Genomic DNA, 26,708 nt, shown 5'->3' on the forward strand with positions numbered 1-26,708 from the left:
AAATTAGTATGGGGGGGATGGATTATAGTATAAATGAGTTCCAGCTTTTTTTCAGTACATAGAAATTGGGGGAAAACACATCTCTCATGTCTATCAGGAAGTTTGCAGTTTAGATTGTTCTCATGCTTTTTAGTCTGTGAGCGAAATGGGTTTCCAGTGGGAACATTGTGCACTAAGTGCTCCTTCAGCAAATAAGTTTAAGCAGAAGTATGATCAGTATACTTTGTGACCGTAAACTCATGACAGGTCTATTAGACTTTGTGGAATGACTGGCTAATAATAATAAGAAATTCCAAAATGATACATTTTGTACAATATTTTATTTAAGTTGCATATTTATAAATGCAAAAATTGCACAAAAAGTATCTATAAAAGTGGTTAAGGAGAAGGAAGGAACCATAGATATGTTCTTGAGCAGTTAGAGAAGTACTGTAGTTCTGAGGAAAACATTGTGAAGAAGACTGTTTCAAAGAACAGAGATAGGTGGAATAGAGAAGATAAGAGATTTAGTAATTTTAAAGCACTGAAATGATTATGAATATTGACTCTCTTGCTTTGTGAAAGGTAGAGGTGAGGAGAAATTATCTATTAACCAGACTGCCCTATTCTATATTGTATCAAGCTAAGCTATTTTTAGTGAAATGTTTTATGCACTACAACAAACATGAGAACAGTGTGTCCAGATATTTTAATATGAAACTTACATATTGTCTTCAGTGTAACTGACAGTTCAAAAAAGTAGGAACAATGGATTTTATAAGTGAGAAATGAGCCATGTAATAGAGGGGCCACAATATAGATATAAAATCAATACATTTATAAACCTGTTGTTTACAATTAATGAGGATAAGACTTTTGCATTTAAGTAGGAAAACATCCATGTCCATAGCAGGATTCGAACTCACAGCCTATTGGTTGGAAAATGGATATGCTAACCACTTGGCCAACCAGGTCTGCAGTCTGCTGGATTAATGCAATTAGAAAATCAAAATCAAATGAAATTCTGGGTATTTTCTGATATATAAACTTTGCTGTTTAGAAAATTGGAACAGAGAAAAGTCGAGATGTAAAGAAAGAATTTCGTTGTCATGTGAGACCACTACCCTGCTTATTGGAGATCTGAAGTAATTTGAAAAAGTTTCATATTTGAAAATTTCTCCTGCTAAAGTAGGGTTTTTGGATTATTTAAACCTTAGCTTACCCATCATATCCATACTGATGTCAAATAGGCTAACAGCCCATGGATGAGACTTATGTTAACATTAAGAGAACAATAAAGAAAACAAACAGATCTGAAATAATGATTGAATCATTGACCATGGTGATTAAAAAGAGGAGATTCTGTTTGGACATCCACACTGAATAGCAAACATTTGCACAAATGCTAACCTTTGAAACTAAAAATGTCAAAAAATATGCTGTTTGCAAAATTTATTATTATTATTATTCCTGACACCTCCAAGGAGTCCACAGACTCATTGCGGGAGGACACCTACAACTGTCTCAACCACTACACTGAACCTCTACTATGAATCATCTCCATCTACCGCCCACCTCCACCACTACCACAACTAGTATATTTTGTCTGTAAATTGTGGGAGATTATGTTGAAAAATAAAAAGAATTTTGAAATTTTGAATTTAATGACTGATGATTGAAGAATATGTTATCTGACTTTTTGTTAGGAAAGGTAAGTGTAGTTTCAGATTGGAAATATAAGTAAATGGCTGAGATTTGAACTATTCCTGATATATGTAAAGTGAATCTGAATTGTTGACATTTTTTGCATGCCATCTCTTTCTCTTTGCTGTGTATTTTTAAAATTGGTTGAAATTGAATTGGCATGGAATATGTAATAATGAATTCTTTCTTATGCGATAAAGATGCAGAATTTTATGAAACTATTAAATTTGGTAACGTTGACTTTTGTGAGAGTTATTGTTATAAGAATTTCCTTCAGATTTTACTTCAAAATACGTTCCAGATACCCAAAATCCATTCAACATTGAATTCATGGTATTATTATGCCATGTGAAAATTGTCCAAGAGGACAATCTTTCTCCCGTCTATGTTCTGGCTGTGATTTCTAGAAATCTTTCTATCAGTAACGTACTTGTCCCACCCCAACATACCACGATTTAAACTTTTGCCAGCCACATTTAGCAGAGCAGTGTTGGCTTCTTTGCTCCCCCACAAGGTCATTCACTGACTGTCATGAAAGAATCAAGGCATTACCATTAGGTTCTGTCTATTGGCCAGTCTGTGATAAAACTATTTATCTGTAGAAAAAAGGAATGTTGGGTCTCTCTACACTGTCCATTGTAACTCAGAAAACCCAACTAATGTTTGGTGATGGAAGAAATTGAAAAAAAAAATGTTAAAAAAATGTAATGATGAAATCGGTCATCATCCCCAGCAATACCATATGTCAACCACTATCATATCCTACCATGTTATAATGACAAGAACCCAGAAGTATTATTAGTGTAAGAGCAGATTCATATTATATCAGACACTTTCCACACACTTGGAATCCACATTGTGCTACATTGAATTCAAGGTGTTATTAAGGCATGTAGAGATCTCCCATGATTCTGAGGTAAGGTTTCCATTTTCTGTCTAGGCATATATTCCTTTCAGTAGACCTTATCATACAAAAATAGTTTTTTTTTGTTTAATTATTTGTTGTTTGGTATTAATTCTGATATCATAAACATATGAATAAGGAATCTGGCAAAGCATACATTTGTGTAAATAGTATTCTTGTTTCCTTTACATGAGGAAAAGACTCATAATTTTAGCTTACTTAGTTTTACTGTCTCATAATAGTTGTACAGTAAAGAGAAATAATTCATTACCTTCTAAAATTAAAGCCTTTGATGCAAAAATAAATAAATAAAATATGTGTGTTTGTAAATCTGAAATAACTCACTGTAAGCTAGCAAAACTGCTACCCCTTCAGAAATGATGAACAAGGTGACTTGTTCTCCTGATTGCGAATGATGCAATTCCAAATACAATTCAACACAGGATCATATTGATTCTTACCTACAGAGAGAAATATATTAGCATCAAGTTTGATACCAAGAAGTAATTTTTTCAACTTGAAGTATTTGATAACATTGAAGTAAGCATATCCTTCATTACTAAATTTATGGTTTGCTGTTTTTATTATTTATTTATTTAATCTCTATGACTTACTGTATATTTTGCTGTTTTGATTGATATATAATCCACTACAGTGGAGGAGAACAAATCCTATATTTTATCCTTAATTACATCTGCTTAGTAACTAAAAGTTATATTTGTTAAGTAGCTGTACAGTATGTTTGTCTTTAACTCTGAATGTGCTTTCTTTTTTTTTTGGTTTTTGGGATTAGCGTTAGCGAATGAATGGCTCTACTTATGAAGTGCTCTACTTAAGGTTTTAATGTGATTTTGCCTTGTCAACAGTTGGGGAAAAAATGCAGTTTGTTATTTTATTTATTGGCATTATTTGTAAACAGTTAAATATTTCTTTTATAGTACCAGGGGAACCAAAACAGGTTAAAGTATCAGCCATTAATAGCACTGCTGTCAATGTTCGTTGGAAACCACCTGCTAATAGAGATCGCAATGGTTTAATAAGAGGCTATCAGATTCATGTACAAGAAATGACAAAAGAGGGTGATCTTGTGAATGAACCAAGAAGATATGATGTAGCAACTGAAGATGCTGAAGAGTACAATGTTACTGGCTTGCAACCAGATACAGAATATTCTGTCCAAGTAGCGGCTGTGACTAGAAAAGGAGATGGTACAAGGAGTAGAGTCAAAACAGTTAGAACTTTAGGAGGAGGTAAGCATATGTATCTTTGAAAACGCTCAGTTCTTAACTACCTAGGTTGATGTAGGTCGATTAACTAAGTTTAAATAATACAGAGTTCACTCTATAGTTATTAGTTATATGATTTTGCCATTGATGTAATCTGTATTCCTTTCAGGTTAAAATTCCCTTAAGTAAGATCCATAAATTAAAATTAGTATAAACATTGTTGTATATATTGTTATTTACTAGTAAACTAATTTGGCTAATTTCTCTCATCCATATAAATTTATTCAAATAGTTTCCCACCATACCAGTTTAGTTTATTCTGTGGTCTATTTCCATATTTAATTTGTCATCTTCACTAAAAATTACGCTGAATAGTTGAATTGTATTAGCTGTATTGTATATAGATGGAATGCATTGCCTTGCCCGAGATCGTGGGAACGATCAATGGGTTCAAGGAGTGGTATGATAAACTTTGTATTTCCTAAAAACGACCTCCCACGATGAGTCTTTTGACTCCATGGAGGCCTGGATAATAATAATAATAGATTGTCTATTCAGAAGATAATTAATGTTTCCTGCTTTCTTTCTTTCTTTTTTTTTTAAATAGGCATTTCATTTTCTATCTCAATTAAAAATCTTTTAACATTTCAAATAGCTGGCCTTTTTAGCCAAGTAGTTAAATGTATCTACTCTTAAACTAGCAGCCTTGGATTTAAATCCTTGACCATTACGTATGTTTTTGTATGTCTTCAGATGAGAAAAAGAATACTATTACATGGTGTCACAACCGCAATTCTATCAACTGGAGACCTGAGTTGCTTGAAAAAGTTCCGTTTAGATAGATAATGATAATAAAGCTAGGCTTTTGGATTATCTATCCTTCAGCCTAAATATATTATATATAGGCTGCCAGCCTTATATAGGTAAGCTTCACATAAAAAAAAAAAATATATATATATATATATATATAAATTAACTGATATTATTATTATTAACAGAACCCTCCATGGAGTCAGGAACTCATCAGGAGGCCATACTGTTTGCACCAGCTGTCATACCAGTTCTTGGGTTCATTCATGCTACTTGCACACACACAACATCCGGTGGTAGCTGTCCATTCCAATCCTGCACCACTCTATGAGAGCAAAATCTACTCCTCATTCCCTTCTTGACAGCATTCATTCTCAACTTCCAAGAATGCTCTCATGTTCTTTTCCCACCCTCCATAAAATGAAAAATGCCATCTACTGAAATTCTGTATGACCCTTTCAGAAGTTTGTCTCAATTACATCAACTCTCTTTCTCCTGTTTGCTAGTATCTGCAGTCTACAAATTCTCAATCTCTCTCTCTTCATAATCAGTATTCCACAATCCTGATATCATTTTTAATCCTCTCCTTTGCATTCTCTTCAATATATCAGAATCACAACACAAGCCAGGAGACCAGATTTGTGCACAATAGTCCAAGTGAGGTCTTATCAAGGACTTGTAAAGAGGCAAAATGACATCCTTATCTTTACGTGTGAATGTTCATTTCAGCATTGCAATTGTCTTTTTAGTTGTATTTGCAATCTTTGCTATATGACCCTTGAACTTCAACTTCCTGTCTACTAAATATACACCATTGGATATCTAATCACATCGAAGTGCATTACCTTAGATTTATTAACATTGAAATGACAGCCATTTTCACATGCCCACAATTCCAACCTATTTAAATCATTCTGTAAGTATTGCATATCAGCAGCACTCCTGATTGCCCTACCTATCTTTGCATCATCATCATATAGCTGTATGTCGCTTATCAAATCCTTCCAAATGTCATTAATGTACAGATTGAATAACAATGGACCAATCCTTGAGGCATACCACTGGTTACCTTGAATCTTGCAGATTCACACTCCTCATATACGAATTTCTGATATCTGTTAGTCAGCCATCCTCTTATCCATGCCAATGATAAAGAATCAGTTTACTTCTGACAACCAGAATAGCTTTTTAATTTTATTTCAATCTGAAACACTCATCGTTGCCTTCCCTACTGCCACACACAAAATCAGTTTATGTGTGGCAGTAGGGATGCCGAATTCTGCCTTAATATCATGCACCATATCCACACTCAACCATACTCTCAAGCATTGCATTGCATTCCATTCACCATCCATTCTTAATACAAAAATTTGCTCCTTACCCCATTGCTCCCACTCTCCCTGTACAGTTTCCATTCTCTGAAAATTCTACTTCACATTAATCTAGTACCAATCCCTTCCCAACATACATGTTGCAATCATATCCCTTTCACACCTTGTATTAATAAGACTCTTTAAATGGCATTCTTTTAATCTGTCTTTATAATCCATAATTCCAGATACCTGACTTCTCTTTATCTTTACCAATGTATTCCCCTTGAAAATTGAACAACAGGATCTGTGCATAATAATTCATATGTGGCCTTATCAAGGTGTTATATTGAGGAGAACATCAACTTGTTTACTTCTCTATGTCAAAGTTCTCATCATCATTGCTGTAATCTGTTGCGATATGCTTACAGTTTTAGCACTGGGAATCTTACTTCAGATTTCTGTCCACTAACAATTCCCAGATTTGTCATCTCTTCCACCTGCGATCTCGTGTAATTTGGTTATAAGGAAGTTAAAGAGATGATCTCCGTTAACTTCTACTCTTCCTTGAAAGATTTGAAAACTGCTTTCATGGTGACAAGGATGTGTTGGAAAGGGTCCAGAGAAGATTCACAAAGGTGGTCAGTAGTCTTTGGAATATGGAGTATGAGGACAGATTGAGAGAATGCAAGTTTGCAAAGGCTTGTAAATAGGATGAGGAGAGGGGGGGGGTATGATTGAGATATATAAGCTAGTCAGGGGCTGTTATCATGTTGACATGGAAGAGATTTTTCATAGAATGGGAGACAGGGAGTAAAAGAAGCCATCGCTGGAAATTGTATAAGGAGGATGTGAGCAGAGGAGTGAGGAGAAAGTTCTTTGCATGGAGAGCAGTTGGTGAGTGGAATGCATTGCCTGAGTGTGTTATGAATGTAGACACATTGAATCAGTTTAAGGCACAGTTGGATGAGCATTGTGTGCAATAGTGTGCACCTCCCACAATCAGTCTCTGACTCCATGGTGTTCAGATGATAATAATAATAATTACGGAGAAGGTCAAACAGCCTACATCTGTACCATCTGGAGATCCACCAACTAATCAGTGAGCATCAATATTTATTCCACCACTCTCAATCCACAGCCGATCTTCTAACCTTCACTACTCAATCTCTGGATTCAAGACATGGAAGAATTTGCAGAAACTCATGTAGTCACACTTTTGACATCTCAAAAGCATTTGTTTGCCACAGGGCTTACTTAGCAAGCTACCATTCTGTAGTTTGCCTTCCACCATCTGTAACTGGATCACCATCTGTGTCCTTAGTCACTCATTACAAGTTATGATGGATATTTCTCCGCCAGTGCTGGAGTACCTCACTGTTCTTACTCTCACCCAATCTTTTCCTCCTGTCTCTATAAATGGCCTGCTCTCACAGACTTCAAATCCTATCCACAGCTTCACAGATGATAATACACTGCATTCCTCCTTTTCATTCAACAAACCTTGTACTGCCCAGTTGTTAGAACCATCAAGATCCACTATGGCCAGTGTACTGAACTAAATGGGGCAAGGATAACTTCGCATTGCTACCAGAACTCAGTCCTGCCTGATCTCTGACAACAGAGAGCTCACATCCTTTCCCCTAATCTTTAATAATCTTCAGTTCCTTTCCCTTCTTAGACTGACCTACAATATTTCCTGGCATAAACACATTTCAACAATAGCTTCTGCAGCTACCAAAAAACCTGGTGTACTTTTCTGTTCAAGACACTACTCCATACTTTTACAGCTGCTAACTCTATAAAAATTCAAAGTCCATCCATGGAATATTGCTCACATATATGGGATGGTACACCAAGATCTTGTCTGAGATTGCTCAGTGCTATCCAAAAGAAGACAATCCTGTTAATTAATGATCCTCCTCTCTCTTTCTCTCATGGATCCACTTCCATTCCTTTCCCATAGACATTCAGTTCTGCTTGTTTTACTCTTACTTCCATAGAAAATGCCCTGGTGAATTGGCCACTATCATTTTTTCCACTTTCTTTTTCCTCCAAAATCATAAAAACAAGAGCTATTGCTAACAACACCCATTTAGAATCCAGCTTGAAACTTGACAAACCAACTTCTCTGCCTCCTTATTTCTATCTACTTCTGTTCTGTGGAACAGCGTCCCAGACTCTTCCTTTCCCAAAGAATACAGAAGTTTTAATACTTTTTTTTAACAGTTGAAGACCCTTCAACTGTTAAAAAAAAATGTGATAGAGATTCCTTCTTTCTTCTTACCCTCTTGCCCATGCATGGCACTGATATACTATAGGTCTTGCAACCTTTCATGTGTTGGTCAGATTAAAAAACAAAAGCTGCTCAAATTCCCAACTAACTGAATACTCTGCATCCCATCCTTCTTTATCCAGTTTCAGAACCTTATAATTTGCAAAATTGAATTGGTAGCTTCACTCACTTGCTTATTCACATATGACTTGCTCAGAGTAAGTTCACGTCGGTCCTACTCATCATAATTCTTAACTTTGCATCACCTTCACACAGTTTCATATCTTCTTTTAAGCCTGTCCTCACATCACTAACATAATAGTTAAATAATAATGTTCCCAAAACAGGCCTCTGTTGCACAGTATTAGTGACACTTCTCTTTCCAGATTCTGCCCTTCTAAATACACAACTCAGTGATATCCACCTGACAACTGTCACTTATCTAACCCCATCTTGTCCAATTTAGTTACTAGTTTCTCATATGGCAATCTGTAGAAACTTCTTTCCTTTAGTGTTACATGGTGATCAGCATTCATTTGAATGCTGATGATGTTATAAATAGAATATAGCTTTTATGTAGGTTTTTTTTTCTACTAGAGGTCAGTTTGGTAGAATTACTGTTATTCAAATTATTGTCACTTTGGCATACTGTTTGAAATGTAATATACCTTGTCTTTGTATCTCTGTGTATACTCCAGTTGACCTTAATATGAAGGTCAAAATGTCAGGAAATCAGAATAATTATTCCTAACATGGTTGTAGTCTCCATAATTTTACTGAAATGAATCTATAGAAACTAGTGCATAATCTAAACACATGAGTGTATTCTAAACCAATCTGGATATATTACTATGAACAAATGCTCATAGTCAATAACCTAGTCAGTAAGTATTTTTATTTCTTGTGTTCTCTTCAGATGAAGTTATCTTTGTTGTAAAATAGTCCTGGACTTGTCATTACTAACAAGTAATACTAAGTCCATGTTCTGAAACAGAAATCCATCAGATACGAGTACTTACCATTATTATTAGCTAAACTGTTTTCTCCAAGTTTTCCCAAAACTTTGCTAGATATATCTGTAATGATTTTTCTAGTTTATCGTTTAGATTGCCAATATGAACCATGTTTTCCTTTTTATGTATGTCATACTCGCCCTTCAATTGTTTAGTATAAGTGTTTTTATTTTTATTTATTTATTTATTTTTTTTTTTTTTGCTGCTCAGCAACTTATCACATTCATGTATTAATCAGAACTCATAAATGCAGTAGTCTTCAGAAATGGATCATTAGACCATGTTTTAATGATTGACCTGTTTTGCAGACTTTCTTCTCACTGTCTCTCTCTCTCTCTCTCTCTCTCTCTCTTTATTCTTTTATTTACTTCTGATTATTTATTTTATCTACTCTATTCTTTTTTTTTTTACTTCTAAAATTAACATCTCTTTCTGTTTTTTTTTTTTTTTTTTTTTTTTTTTTTTTGCACTGCTGTTCTTATATATGTCACTTTAAAAATTCAAATAGAATCTTTTTAAAAAAAAAAAGAAAAAAAGAATCAAGCAGATTTTCTGATAAAAAGAGTAACTTGTGTGAAATTAAAATTTCAACTGTTCACCCTCAGCATCTGACAATCATCTGCTGAACTACATTCATGGGATACTGCATGAATTATACATTTTCTTATTTGATGTTTTTCTTAAGCAGCTATAATGAATTTAGTAGCACACTAATATCTTTGATTGCTGACTGTAATGCAATGACATTAGATTTCATAAGTGGGGATCATTACTGTAGTTATTATTATTATTATTTTTTTATGGGGACCCCCCCCCCCATCCATGAGAGGTTGGTCAACCTATAGTGCACATGTACTGTGGTGGGTAAGAAAGAACTTGTTCACATTTACCTTGAAGAGCCATGGATTGTATTTCTTGGGAAACATAAGATGGCAGACTGTTTCACAGAGCAGCAGTGGAATGGATGAATGAAGAGGAGAAGCTTGTTCTCTGAATTTGGAAATGCACTGTGAGAGAGTTGATTAGTTTGCTGCATGTATTTGAATGAATTTTACACAGAGTGGGAGTATTATAAATTCTAATTCTGATGAACACTGAACTGTAGAAGTATTTAGAAGATGCAAGCATCAGAAATTGTGCACCTGTGTGAAAGTGAGCGAAGTGTATTAGTGAGAAAGGGATCATTAATCTGTCTGACCAACCTTTTCTGTACAGAATCCATTATCTCTAGGGACTTCTTAGGGGAAACCACTCGAGATGTGAGAGCTGTACTTGATGGTCAGATGGATCTGGGTTTTTTATGAAGTTGGAAGTCATTTGGAGTTAAAGTAATTCCTTGAGTGAAAAGGAAGCCTAATTTTTTTGGAGGCAGAGGAGACTTGTAATATGTTTTTGCTAAAAGCGAGAGAGAGAGAGATTTGAGGTTAGTGTAATCCCAAGAAGATAGATCTTATCGTGCATAATTATTTGGATGTTGTCAAAAGGGAGGGGAAGGGAAAGGTTCTTTTTTTTGTGGGGAATAAGGCAGAGCTGCATTTTGCTAGCATTGAAATTGACAAAACTATCCAAACCCTACTGATGAATGTTTTGGAGACATGTATTTGATGTAGTAGTGGTTAAGACTCTGGCGATTGTGGTGATTTGTGCATTGCCAGGTTTGTCAAATGAAAAGGAGGTATGCGATGTGCTGTCATCAGTAAAACTATGTATTGCGTTCATGGTCTGCTGAAGTAGATCATTTATATATAGAAGGAATAGGGTGGTTAAGAAAACAGAGCATTTTGGGGATCCCTGTATTGGTTATATAGTTAGAAGATAAGGAACTATCCATGATTACCTAAAGCAAGCTCTCAGTCAGAAAGCTGGCAGTCCAGTTGCAAAAGTCAATGCGGAAGACCAAATGATGGTAGTTTACTCTGTGCCAGACCCGGCGAAAGGCCTTGGCGATATCAAGGGCAACCTCTTGAGACTCATCAAACTTTTCCATGGTATTTGTCCAGATATGAATGGCATAAGGTTCGCCTGTTGATTGACAGTGACTGAATCCATACTGGCAGTCATATATTAGTTGAGCGCATCCTCAAGATAATGTAGCAGTTGAGTGTTGATAACTCTTTCCATTACTTTTGAAAGAACCGGAGTAAGAGAAATTGGATAGTACTTTGAAGATATAGATTTGATTCCCATTTTAGTGATAGGTTAAATGTTAGCCAGACTATAGGGTAGATATGGAAGTCAAATCTGGAGCACAAACCTTTAGGACAATTGGATTTTTGATATTTTTGGTATTTGATGAAAGGACACACTGAGAATTGGGTGTTGCGTGTTTTGGATGGTTGCGGAGTGGGCAAATTTACCATAATTAGCCATGCAAGAATTAAAGGAAAAGTAGGAAGCCAGAAGGTGATTTTTTCCTGTTGGGGGCGATGATGTAGTAGAACCATTGGGATGCAATAGTGGTGGGAGCAATGTTGGGCAGAAGTTGCTATCAATGGCTTTGGTTAGAGACTAGAATTCATAGATGCTATTTGGACAGGATGAAAGTTTCTGCTTTTTGCGCGCTCTCTCTCTCTCTCTCTCTCTCTCTCTCTCTCACACACACACAGTTTTTGACATGCTGATAGTTTTCTTGCACCTATTCTAGACTTCGGTATAAGCTGTAAATAGGGAGTGTGAATGCAAGCCAGTTTTGGTAAAATAGCATGGAAAAATTTATTCCTGTTCCATATGCATTGGTTCTCCCAGCTTTGGCATACATATGGGAGAACCAAGGCATATGGAACAGGAATAAATTTTTCCATGCTATTTTTGTGATACATTCAGCACTTAGATTTGGGTCAGATGGCTAGAAGCAATAAATCATTTGAGGAACTCAGGCATAGTAGTAGTAGTAGTTGAACATACCATTCCACATGGCTTCCTTGTAATGTCCTACAATGGATGGATGTGAGTGGCTGTGCTCATGTTGTTTCATGGAGGAAAGAAATAAGCATGAGATTGTGGTCTGAACTGCCTAAAGGACAGACTACATTCAGTGTAGTTGTATGGATTACTAGTGAGGAGGAGGGCCAAGGTAGTCAGAGAGTAGTTGGAATTATCTGGTATTCTGGTAGACATGTACACTATTTGCATAAGATCATGGTATGGCAGAAATGTCAGCTTCTCTATCTGCTTGATCTGTACAGTTAGAATAGGAGAGCCAACTGGTGTTGTGTCTCCAAGGAAAATTACCTCCCTGTTAGGAAAGTTTGATTGAAGAATATTGACTTTTAAGGAAATGAAATCAAAAAGTTCAGAATAGTTGGCAGCATTATTATTATTACTTTATTCACATAATTGATACACAGTCAAAACAAGATATCATTTAAACAAAATTTGACTGGTGATACAGAGCAATTCAGATTCTGCCCAAGAATCTAAAAATAGTCTGTCAGGTAATATGGACTGTTCCAAGTAATGCTGTTTTTTGTAGATCATATGGGATCACTTTGTTGATGTTTAATTGCTATAAATAGTTGGATAGCATCTTTGAAATTGCACCAAGTGCACTGATAACTATCGGGATGACTTTGGTGTGTATAAGCCACAGCTGGCCAACTTCGATTGCCATATCTTGATATTTAGTAATTTTTTCCTGTTCTTCGATGTTAATGTTGTTATCACTGGGTACTGCGATATCAATAATCCATACCTGTTGATATTCAACAATTGTGATGTCAGGTCTATTGTGTTTCAAATGCCAATCAGTTTGTATTATTATTACACCTTCCATGGAGTTGGCATATTCATCGTGGAAGGTTCATTCAACTGACAACATATTTATCACATAGAATCTTAAATTCCTTAACACTCCTTGCATTATCAACACATTCTGGTAATGTGTTCCATTCACTGACAATTCTCCATGTAAAAAAATCTACTCCTCATACCCCTCTTCACCACACTTTTACATAACTTCCATGGATGACCTGTGGTTCCTCTCCTCCCACCTTCTACTCTTTTTATAATCCCCTATTGATTAATCTGATAAAATCCTCTCACTGACTTAAATGCCTCTATCATATCACGTCTCACATCTCTTCAACCTCTCTCCATAGCCAGCATTCCAAAGTCATGATATTGTCTTAGTCACTTGTCTCTGGACCCCTCTCCAATATCTCCACTTCACATTGAAAACTAGGCGGCAAGATTTGAGCACAATAGTGGTCTGACCAGTGCTTTATACAGTGGCACAGCCACTTCTTTATCCTTACATGTTAGAGTACTTCTTATCATAGCAGCACTATGATGTGCAGCCTTTGCAACGCTAGCAATATTATTATTAGTATTATTATGTGACACCTCCAGGGAATCCAGAGTCATCGAGGGAGAGTGTGCCAACAGCATCGAAAGATTTTACCCCTTCCAATTACTAACTGTGCTCAAACTTGCTTAACTTTTTGCGTGAGCCATTAATAGTAGAGGGTCTACTAATTGACCAACCTTTGCTGGAAAAGGTTGGTCGATTGGTAGATATGCTCTCTAAACTTCAGTCTACAGTTGACCATCGCTCCCAAATCTCTAATCTCATCAACGTCCTACAGTATGGCACCATCAATGTGGTACACAGCCTTATATTTATGCACTCCAAAATGCAACATCTTGCATTTATTGATATTAAAATTACAACCCCCACTAATAAAAATAAAAAGTCCACTCAAATCTTTCTGAAGGGAATTAACATCAGCAGTGCTACTTATAATTCTTCCCAACTTTGCATCATCAGCAAACAACTGAAGATCCTCGGTCAGTGCACATGATATATCGTTTACAAACAAGTTAAACAACATGGGCCCAAGAACAGAAACCTGGGGCATGGTACTAGTTACTCTCCTTTTTTGAAACACTGTTCCATCATACACAACCTGCTGGTATCATTTAGACAGCCAATCTCTGATCCATCTAACCAATATAATATACTATTTATTATACCATCCTCTTCAGCTTGTACACCAATTTATCATGTGATAATCTATCAAACACTTTTGCAAAGTTCAAGAATATCACTGTATATGATTCTCCCTTATCTAACACACTTGATACCTAATCATAAAATGCAAGTAGATTGCTAAGACAGGACTTACCCCTTTACAAATCCATGCTGACCATCATAAATAATGCTATGTCCCTCAACTCAATCCTGTATTCTATTCCTTACCAGTCTCTCCAACACCTTGATCACAACTGCAGTTATACAGACTGGTTTATAGTTGGAGACTTCTGTCGTAGAACCATGCTTGCGGAGGGGTACTATTTTGCCTTCTTTCTACTCCTTAGGAACCCTACTCCTGCAAAACTCATTAAATAACCAGGCCAAGGGCATAGCCAACTGTGGTGCATATTCCTTAAGAATATGTGGTGATATGTCATCCATTCACACAGTCTTATTAATATCTAACCCAACCAACATCTGATATACCTCTGATTCTTTCACTTCCAATTCTCCTAATACTTGCCTCTCTTCTATATATTGTGACATCATTTACACCAGTATGATATATGGTGGTGAAGTGCTCGTTCAATAATATCCTTTGCGGATGTTATTCTTTCTCTTGCTTGCCATATAGCGGAAAAATTCCCTTGAGTTAATCTTGGCCTGACTAGCTAATCTCCTCTCATACTGCACCGTTTCTTTCTTTACAATGCTCTTCACCTTTCTAGCCTGCACTTTATACTTTCTTGGATCCAATCACTACCAACTGTCTTGTACCTCCTCCATAACAGTTTCTTTTCAGCACAGCTTGCTTGATTTCACTCGTATCCATTTCTGTCATAAAGACAAAAAATGAATTTGATAGAGTAGAGTACAGAGATTTACAGCCAATGAAGTTCAAAATCTGGAGAATCCAGCTTGACCACTCTTTGACATTGACATTGTATATTGGAGAGAACATATGCGCAAATCACACTTTTCAGGTGAAAGTAGTCAAAGAGTATGTAACTGAGAAAGATGAGCTGAATAGTGTTTGGAGAAGTAGAAATTTGCATTTCTCTCATGAAAAGTAGGTAAAGTTTTTTCAAATTGGAGATGGACATGGGTTATGCATGTTCCCTCTGCAGTGATCAAAAATTAAAATTCAAGTTTCCATGCTAGCTGGTAGGAAAGTATCAGATTTTTGCATTAGTATTCATTTTTTATAATTGATTGTCCATGCATCATATTTCCAATTTGCCATTTTTCTTCCAAGTTGTTGGCATAATCATCTACCTTGTTGCCACTGTGTATAAGTGATAACTAATATTTAAGGAATTGACAGCGTATACTAGACATATAAATTTTAATATATACTTTCCGATATTTCGGCGAACGTCACGTTGCCATCTTCTTGGGAACTTATTACAAAGACACGTGCACACAAGTACTACATAACAGCAAATGAGAACTGAAGCTAGGAAGCTAACGTTTTCCTAAAGTCCTGGTGGTGCCCCCTGGCGGGCTATATTGGTGGTTCTTAGCCTTTGGGCTGAAGTTCTTCTGATAATTGTTTCCCAAATTTGGGGCAGTCTCATGCATCCAAATTTGTTGAGGTTTGGCATGTTCCTAAGGGCTGAGGATGATTCCATGAATAGTCTTTCATACTTGAACTTGCTGCAGTGTATGACTGTGGCTTTCTTCCATCTTATTCTGTGGCGAGTATCCAGAGCGTGGTCTGCAAGCCCAGAGTGGCTGTACTGGTGAAATCGGATGTAATCCTTGTGTTCTGAGATTCTGATATTTGCTGTCCTGCCTGTTTGGCCAAAGTAAGACAATTTACAGCTGCAAGGGACCTGGTATACACCAGGTAGGTCTAGGGGGAGTGGTTGGTCTTTAGTGGAGCGGATAAGGGATGCCAATTTTCTATGTGGTCTATAACAAGTGGTTAAGTCGTGTTTTCTTAAGATTTTGTTGATTGAGTGAACTTGCAGATATCATTATTTAACTTTGTGTCTGTTTCTGAATGAAAGTTCAGTACAGTGGCACTGTATTTTTTAATCTCTGCCTCCATAGTTTCTTGGGCTGTTCATGGAATCAGCCTCAGCCCTTAGGAACATGCCAAACCTCAACAAATTTGGATGCATGAGACTGCCCCAAATTTGGGAAACAATTATCAGAAGAATTTCAGCCCAAAGGCCAAGAACCACCAATATAGCCCGCCAGGGGGCACCACCAGGACTTTAGGAAAACGTTAGCTTCCTAGCTTCAGTTCTCATTTGCTGTTATGTAGTACTTGTGTGCACGTGTCTTTGTAATAAGTTCCCAAGAAGATGGCAACGTGACGTTCGCCGAAATATCGGAAAGTATATATTAAAATTTATATGTCTAGTATACGCTGTCAATTCCTTAAATATTAGTTATCATGTTTAACCAGCGTATAAGCCTCTCAACAAGAAGAATGTGTATAAGTGAGATCTGGTTAGACTTGTATATATCACATGGCAAAGTGCCTTCTGACATGTTATTCAGTTATGAATGCTGATCTACTGATTGGAATATCACAAATCACTTTGACAAGTTGCAGAAGGTTCATTCACATCTCTCTCTCTCTCTCTCTCTGTGTGTGCGTGTGTGTGTGTGTGAGAGAGAGAGAGAGTGAGAGACCAAAGCAGTGAAGTGACATCTGACAATTTCCTGGTCAAATTTGCATCGTTGAGTGAGCTTGCAGATATCATTATTTAACTTTGTGTCTGTTTCTGAATGAAAGTTCAGTACAGTGGCACTGTATTTTTTAATCTCTGCCTCCATGGTTTCTTGGGCTGACAAAGCATCGAGGTTATGAAGCTTGCTGATGGTTTAAACAGTAAGCAAAATTATTATACAATATTCACAATCAATATTGAGATATTGATTGTGAATCGCTTCGAGTTATTTTTCTGATGCATTGGTTTTATGCAAGAAAGTATCATCAAGCATAAGGTGCTACTGAAGGCTCTCCATGCACTTTCTGAGTTTAGAAGCTATTTAATGGAGCTTGGCAAGGGGACAGAAGAATAGCTTGCTGAGGTTAGTCAGGAGTTTTATTACCAATTCATCAATCTTTACACAAATTAGTACACATTGACTGTCAGCAAAAATCACATTAAAGGCTCTTTTCTTTAATATATTTTCTTTAATAATCACTTCAAAGCATTTCTGAGCTTCAGCTGGCCTGTCAAACTTAGCAAGACTCGCAGCCATCTGTCGATATTCGGCTTTGTCTCCTCATATGCTGATAGGTCGGTAATTTTCTACATCAGTCTTGGAGCCTCCTTTATGCAATGGAACTATTTTCTCTTCTTTCCACCCTCTCGGCACTAACCCAGAGCTGATACTTAGATTAAAGAATATGGTCAAGGACACTGGCAATTCCCTTGCTACTTCACATAAAACTCGAGCTGGTATACCATCCAATCCCACAGCTGTATTTACATTAAGGTTCTGTAATATGCTATGCACCTCCATTTCATTTACCTCAGTTCTTATATAAGCTGTTGGTTCCCTTTTTTCTGCAATATCACCTCCTGAGTGATATACTCAGGCAAAGTGTTCACTTAGTAATTCTACTATTTTGACTGATTCAGTTACCACCCTACCATCGGCATTCCTTAAAATGATTCTGACATATACATTCTTTCTTTTACTTGCAGCATATCAAAAACACTGTTTTGGATTCTCTTTAGCCTGCTTTGCTAACTTCCTTTCATACTCAGCTTTTGCCTTTCTTATCACACTAGTTACCCTCCTGGCCAGTGCCTTGTACTGTTCATGTGCTTGCAGGTCACCTTTCTCCTTAAATTCCCTCCACAGTTGTTTTTTTTTTTTTTTTTTTTTTTGCAGCTCCAGCTTGATGGCATTATTCATCCATTCAACTCACATTTGATTTACTCTCCTGACTCGAGGTATACAGTCTGTACTTGTGGTTTCAGCAGTAGGCAGGTAATTTGCTACATCAGTCTTGGAGCCTCCTGCAATAGAACTATTTTCACCTCTTTCCATCCCCTCAGGACTAACCCCATGGTACTCATCCAAGCAATCTCCTAAGCTTGTCATACTTACCAGCCCAGTAATTCCACATTACCCTGTCTTAACTGAAAATTCCACATGTTTAGCCACCACAGGTCAAGACCATATGATCACTTTCACCAGTTGGTGGCAACATGGTCATATTCATTATAGACAAATTCTCAGATGCAATTACTAGATCGAGCACTCTTGAAACCCTAGTATATTCCGTTACATGCTATCTCAGGTAATTATCCCTTACTAACTGCATAAAATCTATTTTCTTCCTCCCATGTATCCTCTCCTCCTTCCAATCATGTGCCCATAGTTGAATTTCCTCCATAATAATTACCTGTCCTTCAGTCATTGAGTCTATTTGCCAATGCATACTATCTCCATCATCTTTTTTATCTCCTGGTCTATAGCAGCATCCAACTGTATATTTTGTTCTGCTGGCCTCAATCTCACACCAGATAACCTCAAACGTGCTGTTTTCACTGTCCTGCAGCCGAACTTCAACTCTTTGGTTGCAGTTCATCAGCTATCATCAGTAACATTACTCCCCCACACCCATTCTTTTCTCACTATCCTCCCCGAACACACTGTACCCTTCACATTCTATCCCACTAACTATATCATCTTCTGTTAGTGATATCTCACTAATGCCAATAACCTTTCACCAGGATGAGCCAACCAATGCCACAAATTCTTCTTGCTTGTTCATAATGCTCCTGACATTAGTGTACATAAAGTGAAAAAGCTCCTTAGGCCCACCCCTATCCTGATGATTTATACTAACTATCCCATTCTGGTTTTTAAGTAGAGAATTTTTTTTTTTTTTGAAAGGAGCTCACCGTACTTATAGTTGGTCTTGCGTCTTTCAGTTGAAGAACTTGGAAGAACAGTACAGCACTAAATCCTTTAAATCTATTGCTGTACTGTCATTTGGGAAGAAAAATTGAGTAAAAATCACATTAAAAAGTGGTAAAATTAGAGAGCACAAAATCTAAGTGACACAATCCCCAACAACACGTAGCAGATGTGACTGTTATTTATTGTGATTTCACACAGATTTTATTATTATTAGACACCTCCAGGGAGTCCAAAGACTGATCGAGGGAGAGTGTGCCAACAGCATCGAACGATTGGTCCCGTTCCAACTACTAACCGCGCTCAAACTTACTTAACTGAGCCATTAGTAGCAGAGGCTCTACCAATCGATCAATCTTTGCCAGCAAGTTGAATATATATTGGTTGTGGATTGTGTGGTTGGGGGTTTTCTTAAATTGTTCACTTTCCTTCCTAAAAGTTAGTAAAGAAAGAAAGAAAAAATGGCTAACTGGGAATATAATAAATTAAAAGACTTAAGATTTGATGAAGAAAATCAGTCATAATGGCTGTTGTCATGCTGTTTAAATGCTGGTGAAATAAAACCAGAATGAAGCACAGAGTGAATATATAATATATATATATATTTTTTTTACTTTGTTTTATTTTTATATGATCAGATCACAGTGAATAATTATAATGCCCATATAGATGAACCGGTGAAATCTTAAACCATCAGATCTTGGGCTTTCCTGGTTGGATTTCAAGAACCAGTAGTGCATAATTGGAATAAACTTCTGATTGATATTAGGTTTAGTTAATTTTACCAAATTCAGAAAACCCTGATTAAGTATGTGAATAGTGCTAATTTAGTGATTATACCAAATTTTAATTGGAAGTGGTTGGTGTATGAGACCACTAAAGGCATTTTTGCTTTTTAAGATTATGACTCTGGTACTAATAATGTATATAAGCTTTGCTTTGTTTCCTTGCATTGGATCAAGCACTAATACTGATTATTAAACAACAACAAAAGGTAATACTGTTTTCTCTTAGGAAAGGCTATGAAAGAGACAAAGAGCCTAACTGTCCATATTTTTAAATTTTGATTTAACAGAATTTTAGTGTGTAATTGTGCATTATTCTTCAAAATTCGCTTTCTTGACATGGTTTCATAATGTGCATAATAATTGATTCATTTAAGAAAATTAGTTCATGCATAGTGTAAACTTTTTCTGCTTTCTCTGTTCATTTTATTTTCAGTTCCAACAAGACCAGAGTTAAATGTTCAGTTAATGCAAGAAGATTCCCAAGTTTCTGCACAAGTTCAATGGTCAAGACCATCTCACACATATGGACAACTTCTGAGTTATAGACTGCGTTATGGACGAATGGATACGCCCCACATTGAGGAAAAAGATATAAATCCATTAGATCAATATATTGCTGTCCATAATCTAGGTACAATATATCATTTCATGTTCTGAGCTAAATTTCTAACTACTCATCTCTAAGCAGCTTTGCCTCAATCACTGTAACCTAAAATATATTGACTGTTATATAAAGACAAAAGTAAGTGAATGGTCACAAAATGGGTGATAAATCATCATATTGTTTTCTAAGATCTGATGCAAGGTTTTTTTTTTTTATTTGTGCATGTTGAACGTTATGAATGTTAAGAACATAATAATACCCATGATTACATTCTCAGCATTATTATTGCATAGTGTACTATAACTAGTCTCAGTAGGACCACATGAGCTTATAGTGCCTATCATATCTTTCCTTAATGTCATTCGTTGTGCACTTACAACTTGTTCTGACAATAATTATACTCTTTACTACTCACAAAAAAAAAAAAAATTAAATTAAATAAAAATTCTAGCCCACTCGTCTTTGCTGATCACGCTTACATTCACTCATTTAATTTCGAGGAATGATTCCAGTTTCTTTCACATCCTGCCATGCATTCATAAATTTCTTCTTCTGCATCTTATCCTATAAAATCCCATTCAGAAGTTTTACATTTCTATCATATTCTTCCTGTTCCATCTATCAACTAAATCTTTTGACCTAAAAACCTTTAATCCATTATAGCAAGCATTCCACAGGAACCATCACTGAATCCTCTCCTACTACTAAATCATTGAGCACAGTAGTTTTCAGTTATTATTATTATTTTTACTTTTTAAATTTTTTAGGTGACTTTTGCCCATAAAATGTACCGCTACGCAACATGGTACCATAGCTTGATTTTATTAATTATGAATTTAGGGACACAAAACACGTGTTGAAATTATTATTTTACTTATTATTAATAAAATAACAATTGACATTTCGACGCCTGTATGCTCTTGCACTCTACAAAGGTAAATTGAATCTATGCTGTTAGTTGATCTTTTACTTAGCCTGCCCTCTAGTGGTAAAAAAAAAACCTACAATAAACCCTGCTAAAGTCCTCCTGTACTAAGATTTTCTTCTAGCTTTGTACAGTTCAGGTTGCTATTGAATGTTAAAAAAAAAAAATAAATAAACCAAGTCTTCTTGTATTGAGATTTTTCTTTGGCTTGTTTTGGTTGCTATAATGGTTGAAAATGGGTCCTCCACATTGTTGGAATGGTTAGACCGTCATTTTTGTTAAGATTAGGATTGTGTTTGAGCATTTCACATGCTTCTTTAAATTTCCCTCACTGAGGCACACTTAAAACTTTAGTTAATTATCACACTGGAGCTACACATTTCAAAAGTAATCTTCTTTAAATTAACTTAATCTTTAATTTCAGCACATCACATAAGCAGACACACTTGCACTAGAAAATCTACTTATTCCCCATATATACTACTTTACAATAGAATCAGTTTTCTACTAATCTTCCTTGAAAGCTCTGGAATACAACATTAACTTCAGAATTCCATATCAATATTCTGAGTTGTCAATTTACATTTCAATCCTTTGTAATCTGATCACAGCACTTAATTCTTTGTACTACAGCCTCTTATTTAACTCCATGCTGCCAATAAATTATTTTCTCATCTCTATTGTACTGTTCTCAGTGCCATTACTGTGCTGAGTGCTCCAATTGTACTCAGTCCCTAGTTCTAGTGCTGACTCTGCTGACCCACTGCTCTTGTTTACTCTCGATTTCCGTATATTTTCACTCCGTTTTTCCTGCCAAAACTTGTTCTCACCGTCTAGCTCATATCACTTCCATCTCACATTCCATAACTCACGCGCTACTATGCTTGCACTTTCTACTTTTAACTCCGTCTCCATGACAACAATTACAGCAGCACATAAGCATTACATAACATTATACCTTTACATACAGAAATAAGATAAAAGGATATTTTTCAATTCAAATAATATATAAATAAATAAGATGAACACAAATTCTTCTACTATTAATATAGGAATAAATAAAATAATCTGAACATTATTTTTATACAGAGTCCTTTCCATTATTAATACATATCCTAGATTAATTAATTAAATAAAAAAAACTCAAATGTAATTATATGAATAATAGTTTACAATAAGAAATTTACATTAAATAATATCTACAAATGTAGCCTTTGATATGGTGGATTATGTTGGATTCTGAAGGGAGTATTAATAATTTTAATTTCTCTTCATTCAGAATCCAACAGCCAGTTTTTCCAAAATGGAGGTATTTAATGTGTCGTTTGTGTTCATCCTTCCTAATTGGGATGGTTCCTCCTGTTTCCCTTATGTATGGTAGGTTACATGTGCATTGTATTTTGTAAACCCCTTGGTGGGCTAGGTATGGAAGAGGATCTTTGGAAGAACTGAGTAGGTGTCTTAATTTTGTCGGGGGTTTGATGTTGTATTTGTGTACTGTTCTGTCTATTTTTTCCGAAATGCCTCTAACATAAGGTATGGCAATAGCATTCTTCAAATTTTTTTTTTTTTTTCAGTGGTGTCTCTGTGGAGGATCTTGTGAATAGTTTTTTTTACTGTATCCATTTTTTATAAATGTATGCTTGATGATCTTGTATTCCTGGTTTAGAGCTTGCTCATTTGAACAAATGGTTTGAGCTCTGTGTTTAAGGGTGCTTATGACACCTAGTTTTTTTGTTGGGTGATGGTAAGAATTTTTGTGTATGTACTGGCCTGTGTGTGTAGGTTTGCAGTAGACTGAAAAGGAGAGTCAGCCTGAGAGAAGACGTGTGTCTAGGAAAGGAAAATAGTTATTTTTTTAATTACAATGGTGAATTGGATACGTTTCTGTTGTTTGTTCAGGTGGCTAAGGAATGTATTTAGTGCTTCACGGCCATGGGGCCAAATGGCGAAAATATCGACGTATCTGAGCCAAATTTTGGGCTTTAGGAACACTGACTCTAGAGCTCGTTGCTCAAAGTCTTCCGTATAAAAGTTAGCTATTTGGGGGGGGGGGGGGAGATCATGGCTGTACCTTCTTTTTGAAGGTAAAAATTGTTTTGCCAAACGAAGTATCCGGAGTGGAGTATGTGGGCAAAGAAGGCTGTGATGTCGTGTGGAAATATGTTCTGTAGGGAACATAATAGTATCATTGATCGGGACATTGGTGAAAAGGGCAGTTATGTCAAAGCTGACTAATAAATCTTGGTCATTGGGTGTCATGTTTTTAATTTTGTTTATGAAATGTTGTGTATTTTTTATGTAGGAAGTGGAATGACCTACGAATGCCTTGAGTGTGGCTGCTAATTTTTTGGCTAAGTGGTAATTCGGGCTGTCAATTCCTTCAACAATCCAATGTAGTGGTTGTTTGTTTTGAGTAATTTTGGCAGCCATAAATTCTGGGTGCACGGGCATAATGAGATATTAGATTTTTGGTTGTTTCTTCTGGCCCTGTGTTAACGGATTTAATTAAACGGATTAAAGAAAACAACTGAAAGTGACCAAGGTGATTAGATTTAAGTTTGGCAATCATTGGATATCTTCAGTTTCAGGATACTTCTCCACTATTCAAACTCTGTGGACAGCAGTGGTTAAATTCAGCCAGGGTCTGGCCCCAGAACTTTTTTATGCACCGTGCCCAGACCCAGAACATTTTTCTGTTTTGTAACTTTTTCCTTTTATGGTAATTAAGCCTAATGTGAAACAGACAGCAATGGAAGGTTTAAGACATGCATATGAGTGGTGCAGTATTAACGAAAGATCACACAACTGAAAGATAAAAGCAAGCCGACAATTGAGTTGAAATGCTAACCGAATTCCAATAATATGTGAAACTGCCATAACAACATTCACTATACAGGTAACCATCGTATGACACGGATGTTGGGTTCCATGGAAATGCCGTGTTATATAAATCGCGTTATGTGAGACTTAGATCACATAGAAAAAGTAGGGTTAGGTTCCAAATTTTTTTTTTTTTAATTATATAAACAATGACATATCCAACAAAAACAATATTTTTATTTAATTCAGGTAATTCATGTAAATGCTAGCAGGCAAAGACAGAAGAGGAGATTGGCACCATCTGTCTTAATTTACTGCCCATTAGATATTCATGGCGAAGGATTTAACACAGCAAACCATGCCGGCTCGGACGTCGCCCGGTTCAACAAGGTCCGCGTTGCCATTTGGTAGCAGCTCCAGGGGTAGCAATGAGAAGTTAGCTACTGGCGCTACCACTATCACTGACAAAAATAGTGGAAAAACTGGATCCAGATTCAGACTCTGCAACCATTTAATGACCGGAACTTAGAATATTAGGACTCTACTACAATCAGGTCAACTCAAATTACTACACCACAAACTAAAAAGATATGAATGGACTGTTATGGGACTGTGAAATTCGATGGCCCAAAACAGGAGAGCTAACAACAGATGGACATTTGCTTTTTTACTCTGGATGTGACTGCAACGGAAAAGAAGGTGTCGGGTTTTTGATACACAAATCATCACGAAATTCTGTCATGGAATTCAACCCTATCAATAGCAGAATTGCTCTAGTCCACCTGAGAGGAAAACTACTCAATATCACCATCATACAGGTCTATGCCCCAACCACAAATCATGAGGACTCCAAAGTAGAGGAGTTTTATGGTCAACTTAATGCAGCAATCACCAGAGCGAAAATAGAAAAGACCTTTTGATTGTACAGGGCGATTGGAATGCCAAAATTAGAACAGACATTGGCAAGGATTATCTCCCATTTATCAGACCGTATGGCTATGGGGAGACAAACGAAAGAGGTTTTGAATTGATCAATTTTTCCCCACAAAATGAACTTACCATTACTAACACTCTATTTCCCCATAAACCTTCCAGAAGATGGACATGGACTTCCCCTGATGGTAAAACACACAACCAAATTGACTTTATCCTTGTAAGCACAAGATTTAAAAACTCCATCAACCTCACAAGAACCAGATCATTTCCTGGAGCTGACATTGGCAGTGACCACAACATGGTCATCGCAACTATGAATATGAAAATGAGGGAAAGATTACCTACAAAATCAACTCCTAAAAGATATAATATAGAAAAATTAAAAGATCCCCAAATAAATACACTATATAAATACAAATTAAAACAAATTTTTGACACAAGCTTCAAGAAATATAATAGTATCGAATCTAAAACCAGATACTTCTCACAAAAGATAACCAAGACAGCTGAAGAAATCCTTGGATACAAAAGGAAAATAAATAAACCATGGATGACCAAAAATATTTTGAACCTATGCGACGAAAGAAGATATTTGAAATCTCATATTAATAGCGGTGGTAATAGAGAACAGTATAAAAATATTACTAAGATTATTAAAAAAGAAATCAAACATGCTAGAAACTTATGGATATTGGATGAATGCAAAAATGTAGAAGAGGACTTAAATAAAAATAATTCTAAAAGTGCTTTTCAAATTATCAATAAGTTAACCAAACCTTTTACCGCAATTAATTGGAGCATAGAAGATGAAGATAGAACTCCTATCATGGATAACCAGAAAATAGTTGATAGATGGAAATGTTACGCAACCAAACTTTTTCAAAAAAACCCTCAACTGACTGATGATATTTAGGATGGAATTTTTGCCAGGAGGTTTGGAGGAAGGGGATTACCCAATATTAAAAGAAGAAGTTATTGCTGCAGTTAGCTCCTCAAAAATAGGAAAATCACCAGGAAGTGATGGTGTCACAGTGGAACTGATACGCGAAGGAGGTGACATCATCATAGACACCTTGCTAAATTTATTCCAGGAGGTATGAACACAGAGACTTGGCCTTCTGATTGGCGGACTTCTGTCCTTGTACATATTCCTAAAAAGGGAAATAGCAATAAATGTAGCAACTATAGAACAATAAGCCTTATTAGTCATCCAAGCAAAATCCTGTTAAAAATACTATTGTCAAGAATCGAAAATAAAATAAAAAGCAGACTATCAGATGAACAAGTAGGTTTCTGGAAGTACAGAAGTACAATTGACCATATTTTTACAATACACATACTAGGCAAAAAATACATAGAACATAACAAAATAATCTGTCACAACTTTTTAGACCTTCAAAAAGCTTTTGACTCAATATGGCACGAAGCATTATGGAAAATTTTAGAACATTATGGTATTGACAACAAAATCATTAGGATTATTAAATCTCTTTCTTCCTCATCTGATATGAGAATTGAAATTAAAAATTATAGCAGTGAACCG

At 36.1% G+C, this 26,708-nt stretch overlaps 1 protein-coding gene across 4 annotated transcripts in view; it reads left to right on the plus strand.

Annotated features, from left to right (window-relative positions):
• LOC150092284 (tyrosine-protein phosphatase Lar-like) overlaps positions 1–26,708 on the plus strand; it is a 1,042,795-nt gene that overhangs the window by 676,508 nt on the left and 339,579 nt on the right. For all 4 annotated transcript variants that reach the window (XM_090415047.1, XM_090415048.1, XM_090415049.1 and 1 more), the window contains exons 14-15: positions 3,526–3,837; positions 20,311–20,508. In XM_090415047.1, coding sequence (XP_090271173.1) covers positions 3,526–3,837; positions 20,311–20,508 — 510 coding nt within the window. The remainder of the gene's footprint in view (positions 1–3,525; positions 3,838–20,310; positions 20,509–26,708) is intronic.

This window comes from Typopeltis vanoorti, chromosome 26, assembly GCF_054136105.1.
Source record: "Typopeltis vanoorti isolate ZY-2024b chromosome 26, IOZ_Tvanoo_1.0, whole genome shotgun sequence".
NCBI classification, from domain to species: domain Eukaryota; kingdom Metazoa; phylum Arthropoda; class Arachnida; order Uropygi; family Thelyphonidae; genus Typopeltis; species Typopeltis vanoorti.